We start from the raw sequence: 25,470 nt of genomic DNA, 5'->3' as shown, positions 1-25,470 counted from the left end.
CAAATTCCCTCAGGGAGAAGGTGCTGCAAGGAAAAAGACAGTTCTTAATTACGGCTGTGCTCCTACACAAAATAGGAAAGCAAAACTAGGTATAAATATACCATCAAATAATCACTAAGGTCTTTGGTTATAGTGCTTGACTGCGATTCTCAGGTCCAGGTTTGAACTCAGCGGACACGTGAAGGAAGCAGAATTTGAACCTAACGCCAACTGACACATGATATTGCTCTTCGTGACCGTTTAAGTGCTGCAGTGGCTAAACTGCTCTGCTGCAGAACTTCTCCCATTTATAGCTTACTAAGAAACATAATATTGCTTTGAAATTTCAGTGTGTTCAGCCTTCTCAAACCAGCATACTCATGAATCTTATTCATAACCAGGCTGAACCCAACACAATTTCCCTGTTCTCCCCTGAGACAGGGGAAACGCCGCATCCTCCCAAGCAGACACGCATCACAAGTGTTCCAAGATCAAAAACTGGATCACAGACACTCACTGCATAAAGCCTGCCAAACCAGGGCTCTGGGTAGGTACAAATTCTTAAGAGCCGATATGAAAAACAGCTGTCTGGGGCTGGAAAACTTTATGACGTTTTGGAAAATATGGGAGGGGGGTGGTAAAAGGATTATACAGAGTGATGTGACTGAAAACTCCCACACTCTTAATCAAAGCCCAAATACGAACCTGCTTTTAAATGCACCCACCTCCAACACTGCACAGCTAACCTGGACTCTGGAAGCCCAGCTGTAGCTTAGCGTATCCACACTGCAGCCTGACTGCTGGAGGCTTGCAGACCACTCCCTGCTGAGAGCCCAGCCAGCCCTGCCAGCGGGCTGCAGCCTGATGTCCTGACCCGAGTCGAGGCACCAGCCAGGGGTCCCTTGGTCCTGTCCTCCTATGGGCTGTGTTCCCGACCGGTCGAACAATAATCGGGAGAGCCACAGGCAAAGCCGCATCTCGCCCAGCATCATGCCCACTGCGGCCACTCCCTGGTCGTCAGCATCACCGGCTGCGCGCCATTCCACCCATGAAAACAGTGTGCAGAAACCAGGGGCTGCCACGGAAGGCGGCGCAGAGCAAGGAACAAAAGCATCAGAGAACAAGGGCAAATGGCTGGCCTCCACCTCCGGGAGAGGGCAGAGGCTGCTGAGCTTCCGCGGAGAAAGTGGAGATATTTTATAACCACCTCCCAAGAAAGGAGGCAGCAGAGAGGACCTCAAGCAGCCAGAGCTGCCAGCCCTTCTCCAGGTATCAGGGGCTGGTCTACGACCGTAACAGTAAGCAGGACACACGTGAAAGTGCCTTCCGGTGCAAAAGCATACGCCTTAATGCTGCCCAACTAACTGGTCCTTTCACTCTTCCCTGTTTTTCCCAAGAGATCCTCAACGGCACGGACACGGAAAGTTTCTCAGATTAACTGAAGAAAACTAAAGCCCAGTGAAGACGCCATGGGTGGCCTCTCTCAGCCCTCCCAGGGCCTCGCTCCAACCGCTACCTGCCCCACCCCTGGCGCCCGGGTCAGGCTTGCTCTGGGGCCAGCAATGCAAAATGACTCCCCCGCCCCAAGACACGCCAGGTTTTCAGGATCCCCTCAACTAGGAGAGCCGAACTCCGACCCACCCCCCAGGTGCGAGTGTCTTCTGGTTCGGGACGCGGGGACACTCCCAGCACGTGAGGGTACACTCCCCCGTGCTGCCGCGGCCTCGCCTCATCCTGTCCACCCACGAGGAACTCGGCGGAGCCCCGGCAAGCTGCCGCAGCCTCGTGTGTTTCCCGAAACGCACAGCTGCCACCCGCAAGCCGACCCGCGGAGCGTCGGGAATTCTCGCGCCCCCGCCCCCGGGCCGCGCCTTACCGCCGGTGCCCTCGAAGTGCGGGGCCGGGCTGTCCCGCAGCGTGGCGCTCCAGCCCGCGCCAGCCTCGTCCTCCTCCGACTCCTGCGCGGCGGCGGCGGGGGCGCCGGGGCCCCGCGCGGGGCCGGGGCGCTCGGCTTCGTCGTCCGAGGAGCCGGCCGAGGAGGAGCGCGAGGCGGCCGACGTGCTGTAGAAGGGGTTCCCGCTGCTGTCCGGGCCCGACTCGCCGAACACGTCGTCCGAGATGTGCAGGCTCTCGTAGCGCGCGCGGGCCGCCTCGAGCAGCGCCGGCGCCCTCCTCCGCGCGCCCCCGCCGCCCTCGGCCATGGCCCCGGCCGCCGCCCGCGCGCCGGCCCCCCACAGCGCCTCCCAGCCGCAAGCGCCGGGCCCCGGGCCCGCGCCGCGGCCCGCCGTCCCCCACCAGCGCAGCCCGCAGCACAGCGCCCGCCGCCCCGCGCCCGGCCGGCCCGCCGTCTTGGCCGCCTCGGGCCCAGCGCCCGGGGAAGCGCCTCGGAGCTCGGGCGCCGCGGGCTGCGGGCCGCGGCGGGAGGCAGGGGTTGCGGCCCGGGCCAGGCGTCGCCGATGCGTCTCCTCGGCGCCCGCCGCGTCGCCGTGCGCCCTCCCCGCGGCGGCTACCCGCGCTCCCCGGCCGACCTTCCCGGGCGCGAGCCGCCAGAGGCGGGCCCCGCCTCCTCGCGCCTCCAGCCTGCCGGCCAATGGGGAGCCAGACCCGGGCCGGGAGGGAGGGGCTGGGCGGGCCCTGCGCCGGGAACGCCCCCGTCCGCCCCCACCGGGGCGGGGCGAGGCGAGGTGAGCAGGCAAGACGAGGGGCCTGGGGGGCGGGCAGGGGGCGGCGGCGGCGGCTCCGGCCGGTCCTCTCGCCTGTCGGGACGCGCCGGCGGACGGCCACCGCAGGCCCCTTACTGACCCTCGGGGGAAAGGGAGGAACCAAGTGGGTGTGAGGTGGACGCAGTGTGCTCTTCCGCCGCCCGAGGCCGCTGACGGTGCGCGGACCCTCCGCGCTCACGTTCCCTTCCGCAGTCGGCGCCCTACGCCCGGCGCCGGGGAGCTGTCCGCCCCGGTGGTTCTGAATCAGGCGCTGCGGAAACGCTCCAGGTAGGCGGAGGGTCACAATTCCCCGGCTGCTTCTGCGCTGCGGCTGCCCGTGGGTCACGGCGGCCTGCGCCGCTTGCTCCTATAAATACAAGGGCTGTCCGGCTTCCGGGAACCTTGCTGCGATTAGGAGCCGGCCTCACCGGTCCATTTCTGGGGTCAGTCTCCCTTCCTTACCCCTGTAATTTGAGGGTGGCGGCATCTGCAGTTAGGTAGTCATTCGTCATCGTCTTTGACGTTTGACATCTTTTAAATTCAACATATTCAGTACCACCAAAATATTGATTACTCTAACACCGCTCTTTCAGTATCTCCTTCCCTCAGACATTTGACACACTCGTCTGTTAAAATATAGCACGATCACCCGGGCTTCAGGGCTCTGATAAATAGAACAGAAAGGTTCCAACTGCCCCTCTTCCATGGACAGGAGTGTGTGGCGGTCATCCTATTGATGGTGGTAGATAGGATCCGTCTGTCTTGTCTTCTTGCGCCCCCTCTCCCTCCCACAAGTAGTGCAATAAGTCACATTGATGTTAATTGGGTCATAAAGTCACTATCACTCTGAAATAAAATAAATCTACAGCAATGTGAGGGCTTACAAATCCTACTGGGTATTAGCTAAATAATTACACAAAATGGAAAGGCATGTTGCTATTTCTAAGCAGGCATAAAGGATAAAGATGTGGGGACCATTCTGCCATCAACTGAGGTCAATTCTGTCAGGCAGGCAATTTCTGTTCCTGACCTCTCTTCCCAGCCCCCATGTTTCCTCCTCCCAAACCAGAGCCACTGTACAGGCAGAACGTCATGAAAATCACCGAAGGACAACATATAAGAAGGAAGAGATTCGCATAACATGGCTTGCTATATGGATTGACTGATAAATGAGAAGTGTTTGTAAAGCATTTCAACTCCCTTGGAAGAATTATGCCACAGAAGAGAACTGATTTCCAACATATCTATATACTGTGCCAACCAGCCAAAGAGTTTGAAGAGGGTATGTACAGGTCCTCAGGCTTACCACAAAGGGTCATGTGAAGCATAGACCGAAGATGCAAGGAGCAAAATAAGACTCCATACCTCGAGTACAAATCCTGCAATTAGAAATTGTGTAAGACTCCTGTAAGATTTCATGCTATCTATTAAAAATAATTGAATAGGATCCAGAGGGGTGGATTCTATAGGAAAGAATTCCTCCTTCTCTTCTTCAGGTAGCCAATGAAAGAGTCAGCAGCTAAGGCAGGTGTGTGTTTTTAAAACAATGGATTGCTTTGCTTCCCCTAGGAAGCACAAAACGGAGCAGTGAGAGTCACAAGGATGGACACAGCCTTCCACTGTCCTTAATTTGCATTTGTATGGTACTAATCCCAAGGAAATGCAGGGCCTTTGTGCATTCCTGAGCTCAAAGTGCTTGTAGCTCACACAGCATGTAACAATGGGAAGCGGACTATTTGGTCACAAAAGACGTAAAATCAAATTGTCACCCCAAAGCTTGTCAAATAAAAATTAGATGACTGTTCCTGTTTAGAATCAATGTTTAGCATGTTACTTTGTTTAACCCAGTAAAGTAAAAACCTAGAAAAGTAAAAATATTCCAACCTTTAAAGACAGTGGCTGCTTCTCATTGTGGAGGGAAGAGAGGGAAGGAAGAAAACAATTGGAAAACAAAAGGCAAAAAAACTTTCCCATCTGCCTGGCAACTTCCTACTTGATGCTACCATGATGATTCTACATCATTAACTTTTATAAGTAACATATTTGTGAGGATAATTACAGAACCAATGTTACACTAAGATCTTTTAATTTTGAGTCATTTGAAAACATCTTTCAAATAATATAACTTTGTAATATAATGAAGTAATTTTAGGTTAATATTGAGGTTTTGGTTTATAGTCTTCTCAAAGAGCTCCAGGTAGCAAAAGCAATTCATCTGTGTAGGAGATTCCTTAGGTTTTGTTAAACCAGGGGTTCGTACTTTTATGTACCTGGGGCTAGTAGCTGTATTTCATTGAGTCTAGGCCTCCCTTCATGGTATAGTACACTTTTGTTTTATGTATCACCACGAAAGAAAAAATGCTACCATTTAAACTATGATACAGTGTTTTCTTTTCCCTAATAATTTAAACTTAAACATATCAAAAACACCTCTTTGATAATTATTTATATTATCGAATCTAAATACAGATACAGATTTTTATCATGTAGCGCTCTAATGAGCACATAAAAATACGTTAAAATAATTGGTCAGCCTTTTCCTAAAACTTCATCTCACTAGTCTTATTTACCTTCTCACTGAGAGTTTTCAACGCCCAGGTTTTCCTCATGGTATGTTCCTCTGAGCCACCCAGAGCCTCTGTCACACCACACTTCTTATAGAAGTGCCCTGAGGTCATCCAAGTTGCTGCCCTCTGTTCTGCATGGCTTAATGCTGGTATTTGTTTGTTTGTCTTATCCAAGGTTTTCATATAATAACCAGCTTTATTTTCCTTCTTTAATTGGTCAAAAGGTCCTCAGCCTAAAGTACCGAGGGGAATAGACAGCCAGGTGTGCCCTGGAATCGTAACCTTGCTGACACAGACTCAGGCTACGTAGGAATTCCCACTTGCCCACCACCAACTACAAGACGATTCCTGATGTTTGAGATGTGAAATGTGAGAGACAGAGAGAAAAAAAAAAGTGGGTATCTTAGAATAATAAAATATGGTGTATATTTCTTCCTGTCGGTACTTTTACAATTTTTATTTTGCAAATGGCCAAGCTGCTGCAGGGAATGGAAATGCACCACAGACTGGCCTGGCCAGCCCCAGACTGCACAGGCCAAGTCAGGCTTGGGAAGTCTATGTGTTGCTGGGTCACCGTGGGCAGAGAAGGCAGAGATGGAGTCGGGGCAGCTGCTGCCTCTCCCCACATGGCCTTCATCACCAGAAAGGAGGGGGCTAGAGCTGAAAAGGAGCTCCTGGAACCGAGAGGAAGGAAGAGCCACAGCTGCTGAACCATGGCCAGTATGTGGGGGGAGGAGGTTGAAGGCAAGTGTACGTGGCAAGGTGTGACTTTTGGGGTCATATCTGACATAGGGACCTAAGGATTAACCTTGCTCAAAATGATTTTGCATGAAGAATTTATCTAGGAGTCAACCCAAAGAGGCAGAGAAAGAATGAGACAGGGTAACACTATAGGAAACTATGGGGAAAAAATCCCTTTCTGGGATTGAGATGCCCTGACATTTCCATTGCTTGCTTGCTTGATTGACTGATTCATTCACTAATTCATCAAAAATGTACTGAGTACCTACGATGGGCCAAGCTCTCTTATAAGCACTGAGAATAAATCAGAAAAAAAAAAATCTGTTTTTATAGCACTTACATTCAAGTAGAGGGGGAGAAGAGAAACAAATAAATAAATATGTAATATGTCAGTTGTTGATAAGGGGTAAAAAGTAGAGGGGCAGAGATCATGGTGATTGTGGTGGTGGTGATAATGGGGTGTGTGTGTGTGTGTGTGTGTGTGTGTGTGTGTGTGTGTGTGGTGGCGGACATTGCTCTGGTAGAAGACACTGGGGCAGATCCTTGAGAGAGCAAGTCCAGTGCATTCAGGAAGAGGACACAAGTGCAAAGTCCCCGAGGTGTGTGCACACTAGCTGTACTCAGTGAGCACTAAGGAGTCTGGTGCAGCTGAGGCAGAGAGCGCTGAGGGAAGTGTAGGAGATGAAACTGCAGAGGAAGTTGGCTGTTAAATCTTGTAAGACTGGATTTTGAGTGAAATGGGGAGCCACTGGCGAGCTGAAAGCAGAGAAGTAACGAGATCTGACTTGTATTTTAAGTGGATCGCTCTAGCTGCTGAGTGGAAAATAAACAGGAGCAGAGCAAAGATGGAATCCGGAAGACCAGTTAGGATACCACTGCAGTAGTCCAACATGTAGAAAAAGGGTGTTACGGAACAGAGTGGTAATGATGGAGGTGATGAGAACTGCTCAGATTGAGAATATATTTTGGAGGTAGAACCCACAGCTTTTACAGAAGAGTTAAAAGCAGACAGTGAAAGAGATGAGTCAAGAATGATTCCATAGTTTTTTACTTGAGCTACTGCAAGAGCAGCAGGATTGGAGGGAAAGAATAAGAACTTGGTTTTGAACGTGTTGGATTTAACACATCTAAGTGGATCTGGAAAGCAGGCAGTTGAAGAGAGGAATCTGGAATTCAAGGCTCAGGCTTGGACTGGAGCTAGAAATGTGGGCGTCATCAGTAGGTCGATGGTAGCTAGTGGACAAGATCACCCAAGGATTAGGAGGTCTGAGGAGCTCACTCATATTTATTTATTTAAGTTTTGCATTTTTTGTATTTTATTATTTCTTTAAATTAATGTTTATTGGAGTATGGTCGCTTTACAATGTTGTGTTAGTTTCTACTGCACAGCAAAATGACTCAGCCATACACATGCATTTATCCCCTCCCTTTTGGACTTCCCTCCCATTCAGGTCACCACAAGTGCATCAAGTAGAGTTCCCTGTGGTACACAGTATGTTCTCATTAGTTATCTATTTTATACATAGTATCAATAGTGTATATGTGTCAATCCCAATCTCCCACACACTCATATTTAGACGTGAGGGAAATGAGAAGAAACCACCAAAGGAGACTGAGAATTCAGAAACCTGAGACAAAGCAAAGTTTTAGAGGCTAAGCGTGTATTCTGAAGAAGGTGTAACTGTCAAATGCTGCCGAGGGATCTAGTAAGATGAGGGCTGAGAATTAACCACTGGGTTTGACAACGAGGGGATGAAACTGTGACGGGAGTGGATTTCAGAAAATGAGAGAAGAAATTTGGGGATTGAGGAAAGACAAAGTTTGAGGAATTTTGCTGCAAAGGGAGGAGAGAAAAGGGAGGTGGCAAAGGTGGGTTTGGGATTGGAGAAGCGATTTCTTAAAATCAAGAGAAGTTTGAACAGCTGTGGACATGATTCAGTAGAAAGGATACAAGGGAGATGCTGGAGAGAGAGGGAGCGGTGGCTAAACGAAGCCCTTGGTTGCTCGAATGGTGATGCGCTGGAATGCAGAAGCGGAGGGGTTGGTCTTCTCTCAGAAGGGAGTGAAGGCCCCATGCAGGTAGATTTGGTGAGAGTCTGTGGGCGTTTTTCCCTTACTGATTGGATTTTCTCAGGGCAGCCATCAGAAGGCTGATCAGCTGTGTCTGAGGAAGGGCTTGGTCCTCAATCTTGGCTGTACACCAGAGTCACCTGGAGAATCTTAAAAGCACATTCATAGCAAGACCCCCTGTTCTATCTACACAATTAAATCAGATTTTCTGGAGGTGGGGCCTGGGCACTGGTGCTTTTTACAGGCTTCCAGGTGATTCAAAGGTGTGGCCAGAGTTGAGGATCCCACGGTTAGGGATTTGAGGAAAGAAGGTGTGAAATAGTTCTCTAGGGGCGCGGGGACTCAGTCGACTAGAGATATACAGTTGGATTTGTGGTCGAGAATTTACTGTGAAACCTGCCAGCATGGTTGTATTTTTCTCCGACTACGTTCAGCTGCCAGGAAGAGACACGGGGTTGACAGACTGTTGGGTTTTACCCAGGTGGGATTTTGCCAGGTGTGTGTGATGGAGGGTGACAGCACAAGAGAGTGATTTTAATGACAGACCTGGAATCCATCAAGTGAGAATTTGGGGAAAGATTAAGGGACATTAAAAAGGGGTTGGGTAAATGGCTTTTTAATCACAGGAATTTTTTTCTCTTCTGAGTGGTTTAGATCATTAATATTTCCACAAAATAATCTAAGGCAGCTAGACCCCTGCAAAGCATCACAAACAACTCTGATCAGTGTTTCCACCTACCTTTTATTCCCAGGGTTTGAAATAAATTTTTTTCCACAAGTGAACATATGAGACATTTAGAGAAAAGAAAAGTAAAATACAAATTGGAAGTTAGCTTTTCACATTCTTAGAAAACGGTATAGTTTATGGAGTCAGGGTTGAGTCCAAAGCCCTTCCCACAATTTTGTACTTTTGTCTAGTTCCTTTCCCTTCTCCTCTGGAGACATTTTCCCCTCTTTTAGCACACCCAACCCCCCCCCCAACTTGTTCTCCGACCAAAGAAAGAGATCTGATATGAACACCATCCCTAAAACTCATTTGCTTTTAAAGAAGAAACTGCAGTGAGAGGTTGTTGTTTAACACAAGATAGTGAAGCACTTAGTCGTAGAAACTCAGATATGCTAAGAAACAGGGAGAAATGCTCCCTGGAAGAGAGGGGACCTTCTCCACGTCCCTAAATTCACAAACCTATAGCGGACGCTGACACAACTCAAAGTGTAAACTGGCGTTGCAGGGTCAGGTGCTGTCTGGATTACTGAACTGGTAATGTCTCAGGTTTGGTTCTGGGGATGTGCTGTGCAGCCTGGTGACTATAATTAATAACACTATATTGTATATTTGAAAGTTGCCAAGAGGGTAGATCTTAAAATTTCTTGTGAAAATATTGTAACTATGGATGACAAAACTGATGCTTAGAGAGGTGATTTTCCACGGCCATACGAGTAATCTATGAGGGGGTCAGAATGAGAACTCAGACCGTCCAATTCCGGGCTGAATTCTGTTTGACTGTGACCTGCTCCGACCCCACTTCCGTCTGGGGACAAAAGCAACAGTACCTAAACCACAGTGGCCGTGCATGAGGGGTGACTGCTGGCGTCAATTATTTGTATGCAGGGTGGCAGGGCTGCCTCGTATGTTCTGCTCAGCTCCTTCCTCTGCCCAGGAAAGTATCCATCCTTCAAACCATCAGTATTAATTGTCATTCAGAGATGAATTACGCTTCAGGGGTCACACACAGTGTACTATGTCGTCCATATTTCTTTCAGAAGACCTAAATAGCATTCACTTGGCGACAAGGAGTAATGACGGGCGGGGCGGGGCAGGGGAGAATGTTCAGAAGGACTCCCAGAGGTATTTCTGGACCAGTAGTGATCACTAGCCCTTATGTTACTCTTGGCGTCATTTTGCTGATTCTTGAAATATATCAGTTTGCCCTAAGATCACGTGGCCCCTCATAATAATCAAAAGCTGCCAGGGTGGGTCAACATGTTACCCCATATGTTGTGATTCTGCAGTTTGAATGTATTTCTCGGGCCCTTTCCTGAACATGCTGTTTTAAGGGGAATAGTGACAGGTGGGCAGACATGTGACAAGTGACAGTATCAGGTGGGAGGGCGCCTAGGACACTGGCAGGAAGGAGAAGCCAGTGCTTTCTGCTGACCTGAGCATTTCCCAGGAATGCTCGCACCCTCTGCAGCTGAGACCTCTGCTCTCAGGCTTCTGCCCAGCCAGGGCCAACAGGGCTCTTGCTAAGGGCCCTTTGTTTGGCCCAAGAAGAAACACCAATCAAGACTTCTCCTCCCTTCATCTTCTGGCTTTGTCTCCCTGGCCAGAGACTTGGCCGAAGCACCCATTTGGGCTTCTAGGCTGAGGCAAGAGGCCACGTACAGAACGAATAACGTTAGGCAAGTGTTGGACTTCACTGAACCTTGATTGTAACACTTGAAAAGTGGGGAATGTGTGAGGACTAATTAAGACAATGGTGAATTGTTATCATGGAATTAAGGAAAATCTCTTGAATGCAGTGCATTCCATCTTACCAATATAGTGGGCAAATCATATTTCAAATAATATTTGAATTTTATATATGTAAATATAGAAATGTGTATATATGTAAATTAACACAAATACATTTAATATGTATATTTATATTTAGCTTGCGATGCAGCACTACCCTCCTGAGCAATGGAAGAAGGGCAGGTTTTTGCGGTGATTCACCAAATGGTCCGACCCAATAGAAAGGCCAGCCTTGCACCACGTTATAGGGGAAAGCCTGGGGATTGGGAGGGGGCCGAAAATACTGAGTAAAGAGAGTCAATTAGTATTGAAAAAACACCAACCCACCACAGCACTAAAGCATTGGACATATTTCTTTAGTTTCGACTCTAGTGTCCAAAGCCTGAAGGTCCTTGGGGAGGGGCAATGGAGAGAGAGGCAGGGTGGACTTCACGGCGGTCAACACTTGCAGTTGCACAGGGCCCTGCCTCCAAAAGGCCCCGCTCCCAGAACTCCCCACCCCCAGAAGGGCCCACCTCCAAAAGGCTCCACCCCCAGAAGGGCCTGCCTCCAAAAGGCTCCACCCCCAGAAGGACCCGCCTCCAAAAGGCTCCACCCCCAGAAGGGCCCGCCTCCAAAAGGCTCCACCCCCAGAAGGACCCGCCTCCAAAAGGCTCCACCCCCAGAAGGGCCCGCCTCCAAAAGGCTCCACCCCCAGAAGGACCCGCCTCCAAAAGGCTCCACCCCCAGAAGGGCACCACGCCAGATTTAATGCTCTGCTGTCCCTTGAAGTTCTTAGTAATTTTATTTTTGAACTTGTGTTTTGTGAGGAAAGTGGATGGGACAACGGAGCACGTACGTGAGCAGAGGAGACGGCCCACGTGCATGTCCGTGGTTTCTTACCTTCTCATTAGCATAGAGCGGTCGCCCTGCCTGTGAGCACAGCATTGAAGTGGACACGCTATGCTCGTTGACACTCAAAGTGAGTACAAGGTAAGCACTCACGTCGATGACCACGCACCCTTTCCCCGCAAACCAGAGCTTGATTTAAACACAGGAAGAGGGCAATGGCCTTTTGCGAACAACCAAGCACCTTTCTCGCTCCCGTTTTTTCTCTGTTAACTGACCACTAAAGCTGAAAACAGTGACATAAAAGGAAAGGGAAAGAAAAGCAGCCTCCTGTTCCTGAACTGTTCAGCTGTTCCTTATTCAACAGTAAGATGATGGGTAGGAGGGTTGGTAACAGATGTGTGTGTCAAGTGGAATGAGCTAGGCTTGTGCAGGATTTCCACTGTTCTGGTGAGAACAAGATACTTGTGCACCTACCAGCTGTGAAATAGGAACTGTGAGTCCCCATACAAATTATTTAAAACTGGCATTGTCCAATATAAAGGTGAGTGGTAAAATTCGTGTGAATAATTAAATTATTTACTTATATTGACATTAAATAGCAAATAAAAAGTACCATCCACAACAAGGAGAGACCATGGAGGACAGGAGCTTTCTGTTTTAGTACCTTTAACAATGCTTTGTTCATGCTTCTGAGCAAAGACCCCAACATTTTCATGTTGCACTGGGCCTGCAAATTATGTAGCCAGCCCTGGGAACACCTGTGCAGTGTCTCAAAGGCCCAGTGGGGTAAATGTTGTGAACCTCCTGCCCTGACACAGTAGCATAACACAAGCTCCCCCAAACGGAAGCAAAACTTTAGGGTAAAAAGGGGGACTCCTCAAATTGAAAGAGACCATTTCTGAAACACAGCTGTATTCGTTTGCTCTGGCTGCCGTAACAAAGTACCACAGACTGGATGGCTTAGACATGTACTTTCTCACAGCTCTGGAGGCTGGAAGTCCAAGATCAGGGTGTCAGTAGGATTGATTTCTTCCAAGGTGCTCTCCTTGGCTGGCCCGTGGCCATCCTCTCCCTGTGTCATCAAATGGCTGTCCTTTGGACTGTATCGTCTGTGTCCAAATCTCCTTATCATATTGGATCAGGGCCCACCCTAATGACTCCATTTTACATTAATCACCTCTTTAAAGGCCCTCTCTCCAAATATGGTCATATTTTGAGGTTAAGGCTTCAACATATGAAATTGTGGGGACACAACTGAGCCCATGACAACCGGCAAAACTGGATTCAAAAAAGAAATTTACACATTTAAAAAGAAGTAAAATCATATTTTTTGTGCCCCTTAGTTGATAGACTGAGATGTATTTGCAGCCTTGCAGTGAAACATTCTTTGGAACGAACAATAGAGCTTCCCTGTAATTACACACATCTGCAGTCAAAACAGACCCCGAGACTTCCTAATTTGGGATTTGGCCACTCTCTGTTCAGTGGCAACAGAGACCTGGGGCTTTTCTTTTGTTCTAGCAGAAAATCAGCAGGAAGAGGAATTAAGCACTTAGACATCTCGGTGGTGTCTGTTTTTAGTCATACTCTATTCAGCCATCCAAACCTAATTAAGCTCTTGGCTTCATAGAGGAGGGATGATGTTAGTTATATGTCGTTGGCCACAATGTGCCTTTTTAAAATTATTGTTACAATTTGTGTTATTTTTAGGTATAAGAGACAAGCTTTATCTTAGCTCAGGTTGCTATAACAAAAATTACTGTAGATTGAGTAGGTTAAACAACAAACATCTATTTCTCACAATTCTGGAGGCTGGGAAGTCCAAGATCAAGGCACCAGCCAATTTCTTGTCTGTCTGAGGGCCCGCTTCCTGGTTCATAGTGCCCATCTTCTCACTGTACCCTCACGTGGTGGAAGGGGTGAGGGATCTCCCTGGGGTCTCTTTTATGAAGGCACTAATCCTTTTCAGGCAGGCTCCACCCTCTTGACACAAGCACCTCCCAAAGGCCCCGCCTCCCAACACCATCACCTTGGGCATTAGGTTTCAACATAGGAATTCTGGCGGGGACACAAGCATTCAATCTATAGCAGGATTCATTGAGCATCGTCTATGTCTAAGGCACTAGTAACTGGCAAAATTAACCATTGCCCCACAGCCTTTGAAGAGAGAGCCATTCTCCACTTTGTCTTCCTTGAGAGCTTTTTTCCAGGGGGAATCCTGAAAAATTCAGAAAGGATCCAGAAGAAACCCACTGACAGCTGGCTGAATCATTCTTCCTAGTAGAGCAGAATTTATCCTAAAACAGGTTCATCTTGGATATCCAGGCAAAGAGACTTTGCTTTAAAGTCATCCCAAATTATGTTTTGTTATTATGAATAATAATAACTGTAATAGCAATACGACGCACCAGGTGCTGCTGTGCACCTGAGCTACTCTCTCAGCATCCTCACCGCAGCCCGCTGGCAGTGACGCTATTCTCATCTCCAGATTAAGGATGAGTACCAAGTCCTGGGAGAAGTCCCACGACTCTCCCCAGATCACGTCACTACCAGGGAGACGGCTGGATCTGCACCCACTTTGATTCCAGAGCCTGTGTTGGCACACATGGGCTACACTAGCTGTTCAGTACACGGGGCTGCTGATCAGGGCAGAGGGGAGACAGCAAGCTCCTGGGGCCACCCTTTTCCCCACACCCTGGCCGTGACTGCCTGAGTTGGGGGTGAGGTCTGGATGCAGAAAGGGGTAGATTTCAGGGAGCAGATGTGGCGGCAAAGGGGCTCACAGAATGGACACAGGGAGCCAGGACTGGGGAAGACGTCTGTAGACTGGGTCTATAGAGCAAAGGTCTCCAAACGTTCGTGACTGCACGCCTTTCGTTCTCAAAAAAAGGTTTTTTTTTTTGAGAACATACCAGCAATGTAAGCGTATTTATTTGTGTACGCATACTTATTTACAAGTTATAAACTTATACTGCTGCACTAAATTACTATGTGCATTATAAATGGTATACAAAAGATAAACATTTAAAAGGATGACATGAAAATTAAATACAAATAAAACTTCTAATATTTTCTTCCTGCTCCATACTAGACTATCTTTCAAACCTCACGTGAGAGAACACTTTTCAAAAGAGAGGTAGGGCACTTCGATTTTTACCATTAAATCCCAGGATTAATATGGAAATTGGGAAAAGAGCTTGATTTTTAAAGAAACACACTGACGGTGAATAAAGATGGAAGCCAGTCAGTTCCGGGCCTGCCTGTCCGTGATGCAGCATTCATCCGAGTCTCGAAGCTGCAGCTCTAGGACCAGCCCTCTCCTCCCTGACTTGCCAACTCAAAGCTTGAAAAACATATTTCACTTAAAATCAGTATCATCACAAAATTCTTTTAGCCGTTAGTGCTCCCAATATCAAAGTCCATGTTTGCGGCCTCCTTCCAACAAAAAGAAACTGACAAACCAACCCTTAGGGAGAACGCATTACTTTCTTGGGAGGAGGAAGCAGAAACATAGCACATGACAACGAGGTTAGCAGAGAGCTGATCACCCCCAGAGGGCTGACGGTACAGAAGAAAACAGAGAGATGTAGCATCAGAACTGACCAGGTTGTAGAATCTGACCCAGCAACTTCCCGTGGAGAGGAGAGCCCTGTGAGGGCCCTGGAGGCCCCGGGACTGGGCAGCCGTTCCCCCTTCCCCCGGGGGAGAAGAAGACAAAAGGGATTTACTCTCCAGTAACCATGGCAATGAGTGGATGCGGTAGGTTAGGTAGATGTCTGGATACCTGAAAAAGTCAGGGAGGTCCTTGTCCCGCCATCTTTCAGCATTCTGCGCAAGGCTCCCTTTTAATGCGATGCCGAGTGAGTTGATGGACGAATCTGACCGCTGGCTGCGTGTAAAATGGTTCAGGTTGTGCGTGCCAGCGGCTCCCACCACCGAGGGGATGCCCTTAACATTGCAGATATCTTCAATATTTTGAAAATGTAAAAATATTATTAAGTTTTGACTCCAAAGATGGGCAATTCATTGCTTATTATGACAATTTTTTGGTAGAGGGCATAAAACCGTCTTCATTTCTTATTAAAATCAGTATGTTACAACAATTTTCTGAAAGATGGAAACACAGTGCCCCCTTCCAGCTGGGTCCGTACACAGGCATATCATATGTATTGGCCTTGCAATAGAGCCTAGCGTTTGCAAAACATGGGCACTTCTCAATACAAAGACTTTTGCTGATGTTCGTATAGAAAACATTCCCAAACCTGGTCCAGGTTGCAGATGAAACCTTCACTATCATTGACAAGGCACAGAAAAAAGGTTTCCTACAGGCAGTCCACGGTTATGGAAATTAACCCTGCAATTTGTGACTGATTTCAAAGGCTCTAAAGAGGTGGTGGGTGCCCAGGCAGAGCTGTCACTCTTCCAGAGGCAGCAGGCATGGGAGAGGTAGTGAAAGAGATGTCAGGAAACTCCTAAAAATCTCCTGCTGCGGGATTACTGACCACTGAGCTTGAGGAAGACCACGGCAAAGACCTGGAGGAGCATGAGACCAAGCCCCTGGACGCTGCTGGTTTAAAATTCCATGAGTGGTGCTATCCCTGTTCTTAACATGAGGCCAGAGGACGGAAAGCCTTGCTTTAAAAATGGCCTCATGCCTCTTTAACACCCTACAAAGAAATTTATACACATAAGTGCTGACAGTATAAGCAGAGCTCCGCTGGCAATTTTTTCTCTATATAGTGTCACCCACCTCCTCTGAAGATTTATCAGCATCCAGGAGCATCTACAGCAGCAGCTTCTCGAGTTTTGTCAGCTCCAAGTGTCTACCTCACTTGGTGAGCTGCATTGCAGGAAATTGCCCTAATATATCGTAAGCATTTTCTCTAGTAGATCCATTTATCGCTGTTTGTAATTTGCTGTGCTATATTGCAAATGTAAAATTGCATGCAAACCTACGGGAATACAGAGCAAGTGTTGGTTAACACCATGTTCATTGTGGGGTGATAAGGAAGCAGTGTTCAAAGCATTTATATCCCTTTGTGTGTTTGTTACTTACATGAAAGCATTTCACTGTTTTAGTTGTCTTAGGAAGTTGGTTATGGATTTTCTGTTGACGTATAATGTATAGTAAATTTTCCCGTTGAAAATAATGGGGAACAGATTACTTTTTGTTGTTGTTGTTCAGAACATTTGAGTGTCAAGAATGGATTAACTAATGTCAAGTGGGAGATGGTTCTGCTTTCATTATGAAATAAAAACAAGTTGGTAGAGGAAAGATCTTTTTGCCCAAACAATTTCTCAAATAAACTGCTCTAGGCGAAGAGTTGCTTTTCTGACTCATTTACTGACTGTGGCTATCTTCAAGTGAAAAATAATACACCATTAATATTAGATACTGGCTAAATTTAATCTTTGAATTTGATTCGTTGTTCATATCTTCTGGAATTGTTTGCTAAAAACAGAATGGTATTTTGAGTTCCCAGTTTAAATCTGTAAGTATTTTTATTGTGACACAAATCATTTTTAATAGCGAATATTCATTTGTCATTAATAAGCCACAAAGTATTACATAGAAATAAGTTAGAAGTTACTACAAAATGGTCCACTAGTTGTACTATAGCAGTTACTTTCAATGATATGGAAATTTTGTTGGTATATAAATTGCCTACTTGTTACATATATTATTACTTTAAATTACATTTACTTATTACTTTAAAATGTTATTACATATTACTTTAAAATTTTATAAATTCTAAGTTAAAATACTACCAAACACAAAGACTGAATCTAGTAAAAAATAATTTGAGCCAGGCCTACAACTTTGCTGCAAATGTGCATGGAAAACACAGTGGATTAAAGGAAGATACTTAAAGCATATTCTGGGACATTCCCTTCTTCTGTACGTTATTAATTTTTATTTTGAAATGATACAAAAACTCAGATAATGAGGAACATTTTCCCTAAACCATTTGAGAGTTCATTGATAATCTTGATGTATCATCACTCCTGAATACTTTAGTGTGTATTTCCTACAAATGAGAATGTTCTCCTCCACAGCTACCACACAGCATCAAAATGAGGAGATTCGCCTGGGTACAGCACTACCATTTCATGCACAGAACCCATGTACATTCTGTCACCTGTCCTGATAACCATGACGGGATGCAGGGAGCTGTCAGTCTCCATCTCCTTCAGGCCGCAGCAGCCCTCGGTCATTCCTTCACTTTCAGGACCTTGACATTTCTGAAGATTACAGGCCAATTATGTTCTAGAATGTTCCTCGGTTTGGGTTTGTCTGATGTTTCCTCAAGATTGGATCCAGGTTATGTGTCTTTGGCAGGAATAACACAGTAGTGATGCTGTGCTTTTCTCCCTGCATCCTAGGAGGTGGCGTAGGATTTTGATTTGCCCCATTACTGGCTATATTACCTGTGATCATTTGATTAAGGTAGAGTGTGCCAGTCTTCACTGCAAAGTTACATTTTTCCCTTTTGGAATTCAGAATTATTTTGTAGAGTGGTATTTTAACGTGATATAAGTATCCCATTCCTCTTCAAGCATTTAATTTATTATTTATTTTTTGTATTTGTATGGATGCACGTTTTCCAATTTGTTGAATGGAGTACAATCTGTTACCACCATTATTTATCTTGATGTTCATGTTGTCCCCAATCTGACCAGTAGGGGGGGGCCCTTCAAGCTGACTTTGGGGTTCTTGTGACATGTCCCATCATTCTTTGAGCACTTCAGCGCAGCAAGGTGTTCCAGGTTTGTACTTTCCCTGCCCAGCCCTAGAATCAGTTAACTTCTCCTGGCGCCTTTAAGTGGAGAAAGCAATTTAGAAGCCAAGAGCTGCACCCTAGGTGTGCTCATTGCTATTGAGATGTCATTGTTTCCAAGCAATTTATTGAACAGTGCTACATAGATGTATGCATGTAAATATGTCTGTGTACACATGTATGCATACATGTGTGTTTTGGAGCAAACATAAACACATTTCCATTCGTATTTACTTCTATATATCTATATATTTTGGACTTGAGTTCCTACGGTTCTTTCGATCCCAATTCAATACACAGGTTTAATTCTAGTTCTTTTCCCCTTTCCATATTTGTAACCACCTTCTCCAAATGTAAGAAACCTGGGTCCTATTATCCTTAATATACTGACATGGTTTGATCAGTTCCCCTGTTCATAACTAGTCTTGCATCTTCCCTGCCCCATGTCCTCCTCACCTCACGCTGGCTCAGGTTCTTGGGGCTGCACTGCCCCCCACTCATGCGGACACCCTCCTCGGCCTGCTCAGACTCTGACGACCAGCCCGGCTTCCCTCCACGGGGACTCCTTCTTTTCCCTGTGCACTAGGCTGCTACCCCAAACCGCCCCGTGTGGGTCAGAGACCCCACGCCAGGCTGCCCCACAGAGGGAAGCTCTTTTCACTCTGTTTGGGCTGCGACACCTCACCTGCACATTCTTTAAACTTAGCAGGAAATGCACATTTACCAAACATAAATTTGAAATATTGTTGGACACATGGTGGGAAAGTTGAGCTGATGCCTGCATGCCATGAAAAATCAACTAGAAGCTGTACATAATTTTGTGTTAGAAATTCTCAATGTCCAATAAAGACATAAATTCTGGGTTTCAGCCAAAGGTGTACTTTTAAAAAATCTACTTTTAAATGTATTTGTTCAGGACTAATTTGGTATGGTGTTTGAAGAAAAATTAGTATAATTAGCAAAGAGTTATAGGAACTAAAATTCCATGTACATAATAATCCCAAAAGCATTGCAGGAATTCAGAAATACTTTGAAGAAAAACAAAGAGGCAGTATTTATATTTTATTTTTTTTATTGAAGTATAGTTGATTTACAGTGTTGTGTTAGTTTCTGGTGTACAGCAAAGTGATTCATGTATATATATACACACACACACACACACACACACATACACACATATATATTTTCCATTACATATGTATGGATATATATATCATTTCCATTCCATATTCTTTTCCATTATGCTTTATTACAAGATACTGTATATAGTCCCCTGTGCTATATGGTATAGTGGTGTGTATCTGATAATCCCAAACTCCTAATTTATCCCTCCACCCCCTTTCCCCTTTGGTAACCATAGTTTGTTTTTTATGTCTGTGAGTCTGTTTCTATTTCATAAATAAATTCATTTGTGTCATATTTTAGATTCCACATATAAGTGATATCATATGGTATTTGTCTTTGACTTACCTTACTTAATATGATAAGCTCTAGGTCCATCCATGTTGCTATAAATGGCATTATGTCATTCTTTTTGATGGCTGAGTAATATTCCATTGTGTTGATGTACCACATCTTCTTTATCCATTCATCTGTCCATGGACATCTAGGTTGCCTCTATGTCTTGGCTATCGTAAATAGTGCTGCTATGAACATGTACCTTTTTGAATTATAGTTTTATAGTTTTGTCTGGATACATGCCTAGGAGTGGGATTGCTGGATCATATGGCAACTCTACTTTTAGTTTTTTGAGGAAACTCCATACTGTTTTCCATAGGGGCTGCACCAATTTACATTCCCACCAACAGTGTAGGAGGGTTCCCTTTTCTCCACACCCTCTCCAGCATTTATTGTTTGTAGACTTTTTGATGATGGCCATTCTGACTAGTGTGAGGTGGTACCTCATTGTAGTTTTGATTTGCATTTCTCTAATAATTAGCAATGTTGAACATTTATTTCATGTGCCTGTTGGCCACCTGTGTATCTTCTTTGGAGAAATGTCTGTTTAGGTTTTCCATCCATTTTTTGATTTTTTTTTTGTTGTTGTTATTGAGATGTATGAGCTGTTTGTATATTTTGGAAATTAAGCCCTTGTCAGTTGCATCATTTGCAAATATTTTCTCCCAGTCCGTAAGTTGTCTTTTAGTTTTGTTTATGGTTTCCTTTGCTGTGCAAAAGCTTATAAGTTTGATTAGGTACCATTTGTTTCTTTTGGCTTTAAGTCTTTAAGCCATTTTGTGTCTGCTTTTGTGCATAGTGTGAGGGTATATTCTAACTTCATTGATTTACATGCAGCTGTCCAACTTTCCCAGCACCACGTGCTGAAGAGACTATCTTTTCTCCATTGTATATTCTTGCCTCCTTTGTCGAAGATTAATTGTCCATAGGTGTGTGGGTTTATTTCTGAGCTCTCTATTCTGTTCCATTGATCCATATGTCTGTTTTTGTGCCAATACCACACTGTTTTGATTACTGTAGCTTTGTAGTATTGTCTGAAATCTGGGAGGGTTATGCCTCAGCTTTGTTCTTTTCCCTCATGATTGCTTTGGCATTTCTGGGTCTTTTATGGTTCCATATAAATTTTACGATTATTTGTTCTAGTTCTGTGAAAAATGTCACGGGTAATTTGAAAGGGATAGCATTAAATCTGTAGAATTGCTTTGGCTAGTATGCTCATTTTAACAATATTAATTCTTCCAGTCCAAGAGCATGAGATGATTCTTTGAATCATCTTCAATTTCCTTTATCAATGTTTTATGGTTCTCAGCATAAGGAGGTTTTCACCTCCCTGATCAGGTTTATTCCTAAGTATTTTTTTTGGATGTGATTTTAAGAGAGATATTGTGTTTTTACTTTCCCTTTCTGATATTTCATTGTCAGTGTAAAGAAATGCAACCAATTTCTGAATGTTAATCTTGTATCCTGCTACCTTGCTGAATTCATTTATCAGTTCTAGTAGTTTTTATATGGAGTCTTTAGGGTTTTCTATATATAGTATTATGTCATCTGCATATAATACAATTTTACCTCAAAGAGATAGCATTTATAAAATATATATTATTGATACTAAACAAATTACAGATCTCCTACACTGATGCAAGAAATATTAGAAAAGGTATAGTGAAAACTCATTTAATCTCCAAATCCCATGATCATCCCAACTTTAATCCAAAATTAATTTGAAAGTAAAATTCTTTTTTCTATATTTGTTACAACAGTACCATCTTTCAAAGATAGGTTTATGATACTGAGTATCATGACCTTCTCAGCAATTTAGATGCCATGTATTTGAGAATGATAATGACCATGGAGTACTCTACTATGTAATTTATGAAAGAAATAGATTGGATATATATAAACAATGTGATATTGATGAATATCAACAAAAGAAGAGCTAAAACGTCAGGTTACTTTCTAAAATCCAGTATGGCATCTGTTAGTATATTTTAATATTTTTGCAACAACAGCTTATCAGATGCCTTTCTGCATACTTATGTAGCTTTCAGGATATATTTAACTCTGCCAATATGATTTCTCAGAATTAAAGCTTATTTTAAAATGTCACAAGATAGGCAGGCAAATCTTGCAACTATTTCTCCAGGAAACAAGGTATTGGGACAAGTAAATGTCACCATGAAAGCAAGATATTGAGTGTAATCATTTTATGGTCTGGTGACTTGAGTTTCTAATCAATTGTGATTCAGTTTTCCATTTTCAATAATTTTATATGCAATAATTGAATTTACAAAATCTATATAGGTTGACATTATTTTGATAATTATTATTACTGAGAAACAACTAACTTAGGAAGTATAGGTCTTTACCTATGAAAGAAGCTCTCTCCTAATTTACTGAGAGGTGTCACGGGAACCCACACCAGCCTTGTGTCCTGGGTGACCCCCAGCTCTGGTTATGGTGATCTCTGCAGGAGAGAGGGAGCCTCCACTTCACCTCTTACTACTTTTAGGTCAGGAGGGGGCTGTATTTTTGACCCCCTAGTTTCAGTGTTCCTCAGTTTAGGGAGGTTTCCCTCACCCACCTTAGCCTAGAGAATCACTGCTTAACCTGTGGGTCATGGATTTTATGTGCTTCACTTGGGGTCCTCCAAGACTTGTAGGCCAGTTTGCGGGCCCGGTCTCTGCTCCCAGACCACCCTATTCTTAGTTAGGAACTACAGGAGAACGTTCTCTAAATGTGCTACAGGTCAGGGCTTCGGCCTCTTTGGCTTTGGTATTTCCACAGAGGGTTACCCAGTTATATGTGGATTTCAGAAATGGGATGTACTTATACTAACACATTACTCACTGTTTATGTGAAATTCCAATTTAGCTAGGCTTCCTCTTGTTTTGTTGCTAGTGTGTTTGTTGTTGGTGTTTGCTAAATCTGGTGACTATATTCTCCACGGCCGAGAATAGCGTACGGATGGCAGGGAGGTTCTGGAGATTCTTGGTAAACTTGCTAGATTCTGAGAGAGACTGCCTGAAAGATGGACAAAAAATATACAGAAATAATAAGGCAGTTGTTCCCCAACTCCTTGTAACAGTTGACCTCCTTTAGACGAAACCCCTTTTAAATTAGTTTGGAAAGATCCCACTCGTTTTCTTCAGGTCTGAGCTTCCTCATGTGTAAAATCAGGGGGTTTGGACACTGAATCCTTGAGGATTTATGAAAGCTATGGACCTCTCTCCAAAAACATGCACATAACAAAGGTACAGTTTCAGAGGGCCACGCCCCCTGCTTGAAGGCCTTCCTTGGCCCCCGGTCAGGGCTCCAGAGACCATCTGGACCATCTGACCTCTATGGACCTTCCAGCCATGAGGTCGTCATTCTGCGGCTCTCATCGTACTTAAGGAATAAGAAACCAATGTGCAAAAGCAGAAAACCATGAAGCTCCTTGCAGATACCATCTTAGAATATTTTTGTCAGACGATGTCAGAGGTTTTACTAACGTTGACCTATTAGTTCCTGCATCTCTGCCCACCTGATAGGTCAAAAGTGGTTCTGTGTGTGCTGTTTATATGAGGAAACAGAGTCAGCGGAGGGAAGGAGGATGTTCAGGACTTCAGAAGAATTCTCTAAGCATCATATCCTATTGGACCCCTGTTTCCATCTCTTTTGAATGGAGATGAGACCTAAGAAAAGGCGAGATTCCCTGATATAGTGGACTCAGAAGTGTCTGGGCAAAACTTGCTGGGAGACAACCATCCAACGTGATAGTGAAGCTGGGAGAAAACACTGCCTGGGGACTCTCGGTGGGAGAGAGCAAGGTTGTATGAAGTCAGCTCCTGCTTGTTGAGCACTTGCTCTAAAGGCAGTGTGCCAGGAGCTAGCTTCATTTCTTCATTCAACCCTCAGGACAACCTATCATCACCCCCATTTGATGGAAGAGGAAACTAAGCCTTAGAAAGAAAAACTTTTTCAAGGCCATGGAGGCTTCATGATATTCACCTTAATCCATACAATACCCCATGTGGCACTGATGGTGTGGAGAGAAAGTAGGGTCCCACATCTCTATTCCTTAATTCCAGTAAGATCCCGTGATGCCAGACCACCAGGAAAACCTGAAAGCAGAAGGCAGATCTGGGGACCCAGCCTAGTGGTTCCTGCAGGAGAGGGGGCTCGATCTCACGGCCTGAGGTAGAGCTGCCATCCCGCTAACCTGGCTGTGTCACCATGCCCCTCGGGGAAATGATTAAGGGGGCCACATCAAAGACGTGACAATCACACAGGATCCCTGGAGCAAACTCAGCTCCCACTTCAGAGTGACAGAAATCATTACACAGGTCAATAATGCAAAATCAACCAAAAATTGGTTTCATGTTCTACGGTAGTAAAATGATAGCACCAACCAAGTTCAAATCTTTAGCAGACATTTACCTTGAGAATAAAAATGACAGTTTTTAAAGGCTTTTGTCAATGAGCAGCTTCTATCATTCACTGCTTAAAAAAAAGAAGAAGATCTGAAGTTTAGGAAACAGACTTCAGAAATGACTTTTAACCTTGCCATTATCTAAATCGATTCCGTTTGACCCAGTTTTCCTTTGTGTCAAGGTCAAAAGCACTTGTGGTCTTCTGGACTGAATTTTTCCATCTCTAAAGAACAGAGAGATGTTCAGAAAATTGCCAGTGGGAATAAAAAAAGATAGCCAAAACCTTGCATTAGTTGGACCAAAGCAATCAAGATGAAGAATTGTCTTTTATTTTTCACAGCAAGACAGAGAATTAACATTTTTGGAACACTTATTTTGTGCCAGACACTAAGATGCTGAGCATATTATGTACCTTATCTTATTTAATCCCGACAGAAATTTTGTCAGGCAAGCATTATACTCTTTGTATTACATATGAGTAAACAGAGGCTAAGAGGTTTTCCAGCCAGTAGATGGGATTCAATTTCACTAGGTCCAACTGCTTCCCGAGAGAAAAGAACAATTCTTCAACTCTTTTTGGCTAATATTTTAAAAATAAGTTTTAAAAAATTGGGGTGTATTCTATATACCGTAAGATGCACATATGCATCTAAGTGATCCATTTGATAAGTTTTCACAGTTGCTTCCATTCCTGTGACCACTACCCAAAGCCAGGTTGAGAATAAATACCTCCACAACCCGAGGAAGCTCCCTCTGGCTCCAGCCCATCAGTGCCGGTGCACCCCAGGTGAGCACTGCTCTGATATTTGTCACCAGAGACTAGCTTTGCCTGTTCTTTAAAGTCATATAAAGTGAAATAATATATTCCATTATTTTCTCATGTCTGGCTTCTTTCACACAACATAAGCTTTTGAGATTCATACATACTGCTTTTTGCGTTAGTAGTTTGTTCATTTTCGTTGCTGAGTACTATTCCGTTTAAGGGAAATACCATAATTACTTATCTGTTCTCCTGTTGATGGACATTTGGGTTGTTTCCGGTTTTTAAATGTTAGGAATAAGGTTGTTATGAACACTTGTACAGGACATTTTTTGGGGCAGGGGAGGCATATATTTTCATTTCTTTGAAGTAAATTCCTAAGAGTGGAATTGCTGAGTCATAGGGTAGAGGCTTATTTAACTTTTTAAAAAACTACCAACACATCTCCAAAGTGTTATATTCTTGGATAGATATTAAGGCTTATTCAACAAATATTTATCAAGGGCTAATAAACAGAACCAAAATCTCTGCTGTGAGGGACAGCTAGTTGGGGAAGACACAATAAACCAATAAACAAGTTAAATACAAAATGTCAAAGGGTGATAAGAGCTGTAGAGAAAAATGAAGTTCCAAGGAAGGTGAAGAAGCATCTGGCT

At 44.6% G+C, this 25,470-nt stretch overlaps 1 protein-coding gene and 1 long non-coding RNA gene across 5 annotated transcripts in view; one reads left to right on the top strand and one right to left on the bottom strand.

Annotated features, from left to right (window-relative positions):
* PGBD5 (piggyBac transposable element derived 5) overlaps nt 1-2,187 on the bottom strand; it is an 88,927-nt gene extending 86,740 nt beyond the window's left edge. For all 3 annotated transcript variants that reach the window (XR_014253054.1, XM_082423438.1, XM_082423439.1), the window contains exon 1: nt 1,856-2,187. Coding sequence is in view for 2 of the 3 variants with exons in the window: in XM_082423438.1 (XP_082279564.1) it covers nt 1,856-2,180 (325 nt within the window). In the remaining variant the exon portion in view is untranslated. The remainder of the gene's footprint in view (nt 1-1,855) is intronic.
* A 534-nt stretch (nt 2,188-2,721) lies between these two features.
* LOC309642460 lies at nt 2,722-21,737 on the top strand. Of its 2 annotated transcripts, none has more exons than XR_014253220.1 (3): nt 2,722-2,969; nt 11,389-11,546; nt 17,463-21,737. It is a non-coding gene; the product is annotated as an uncharacterized lncRNA (long non-coding RNA). The 2 variants fall into 2 exon arrangements; XR_014253221.1 differs by having other exon boundaries at nt 11,384-11,546.
* Nucleotides 21,738-25,470: the final 3,733 nt, after the last annotated feature.

This window comes from Balaenoptera physalus (genome assembly GCF_965194825.1).
Source record: "Balaenoptera physalus genome assembly, chromosome: 14".
Lineage (NCBI taxonomy): Eukaryota > Metazoa > Chordata > Mammalia > Artiodactyla > Balaenopteridae > Balaenoptera > Balaenoptera physalus.
The sequence above is the reverse complement of the archived record's forward strand: the minus strand, read 5'-3'. Positions and strand labels throughout refer to the sequence as shown.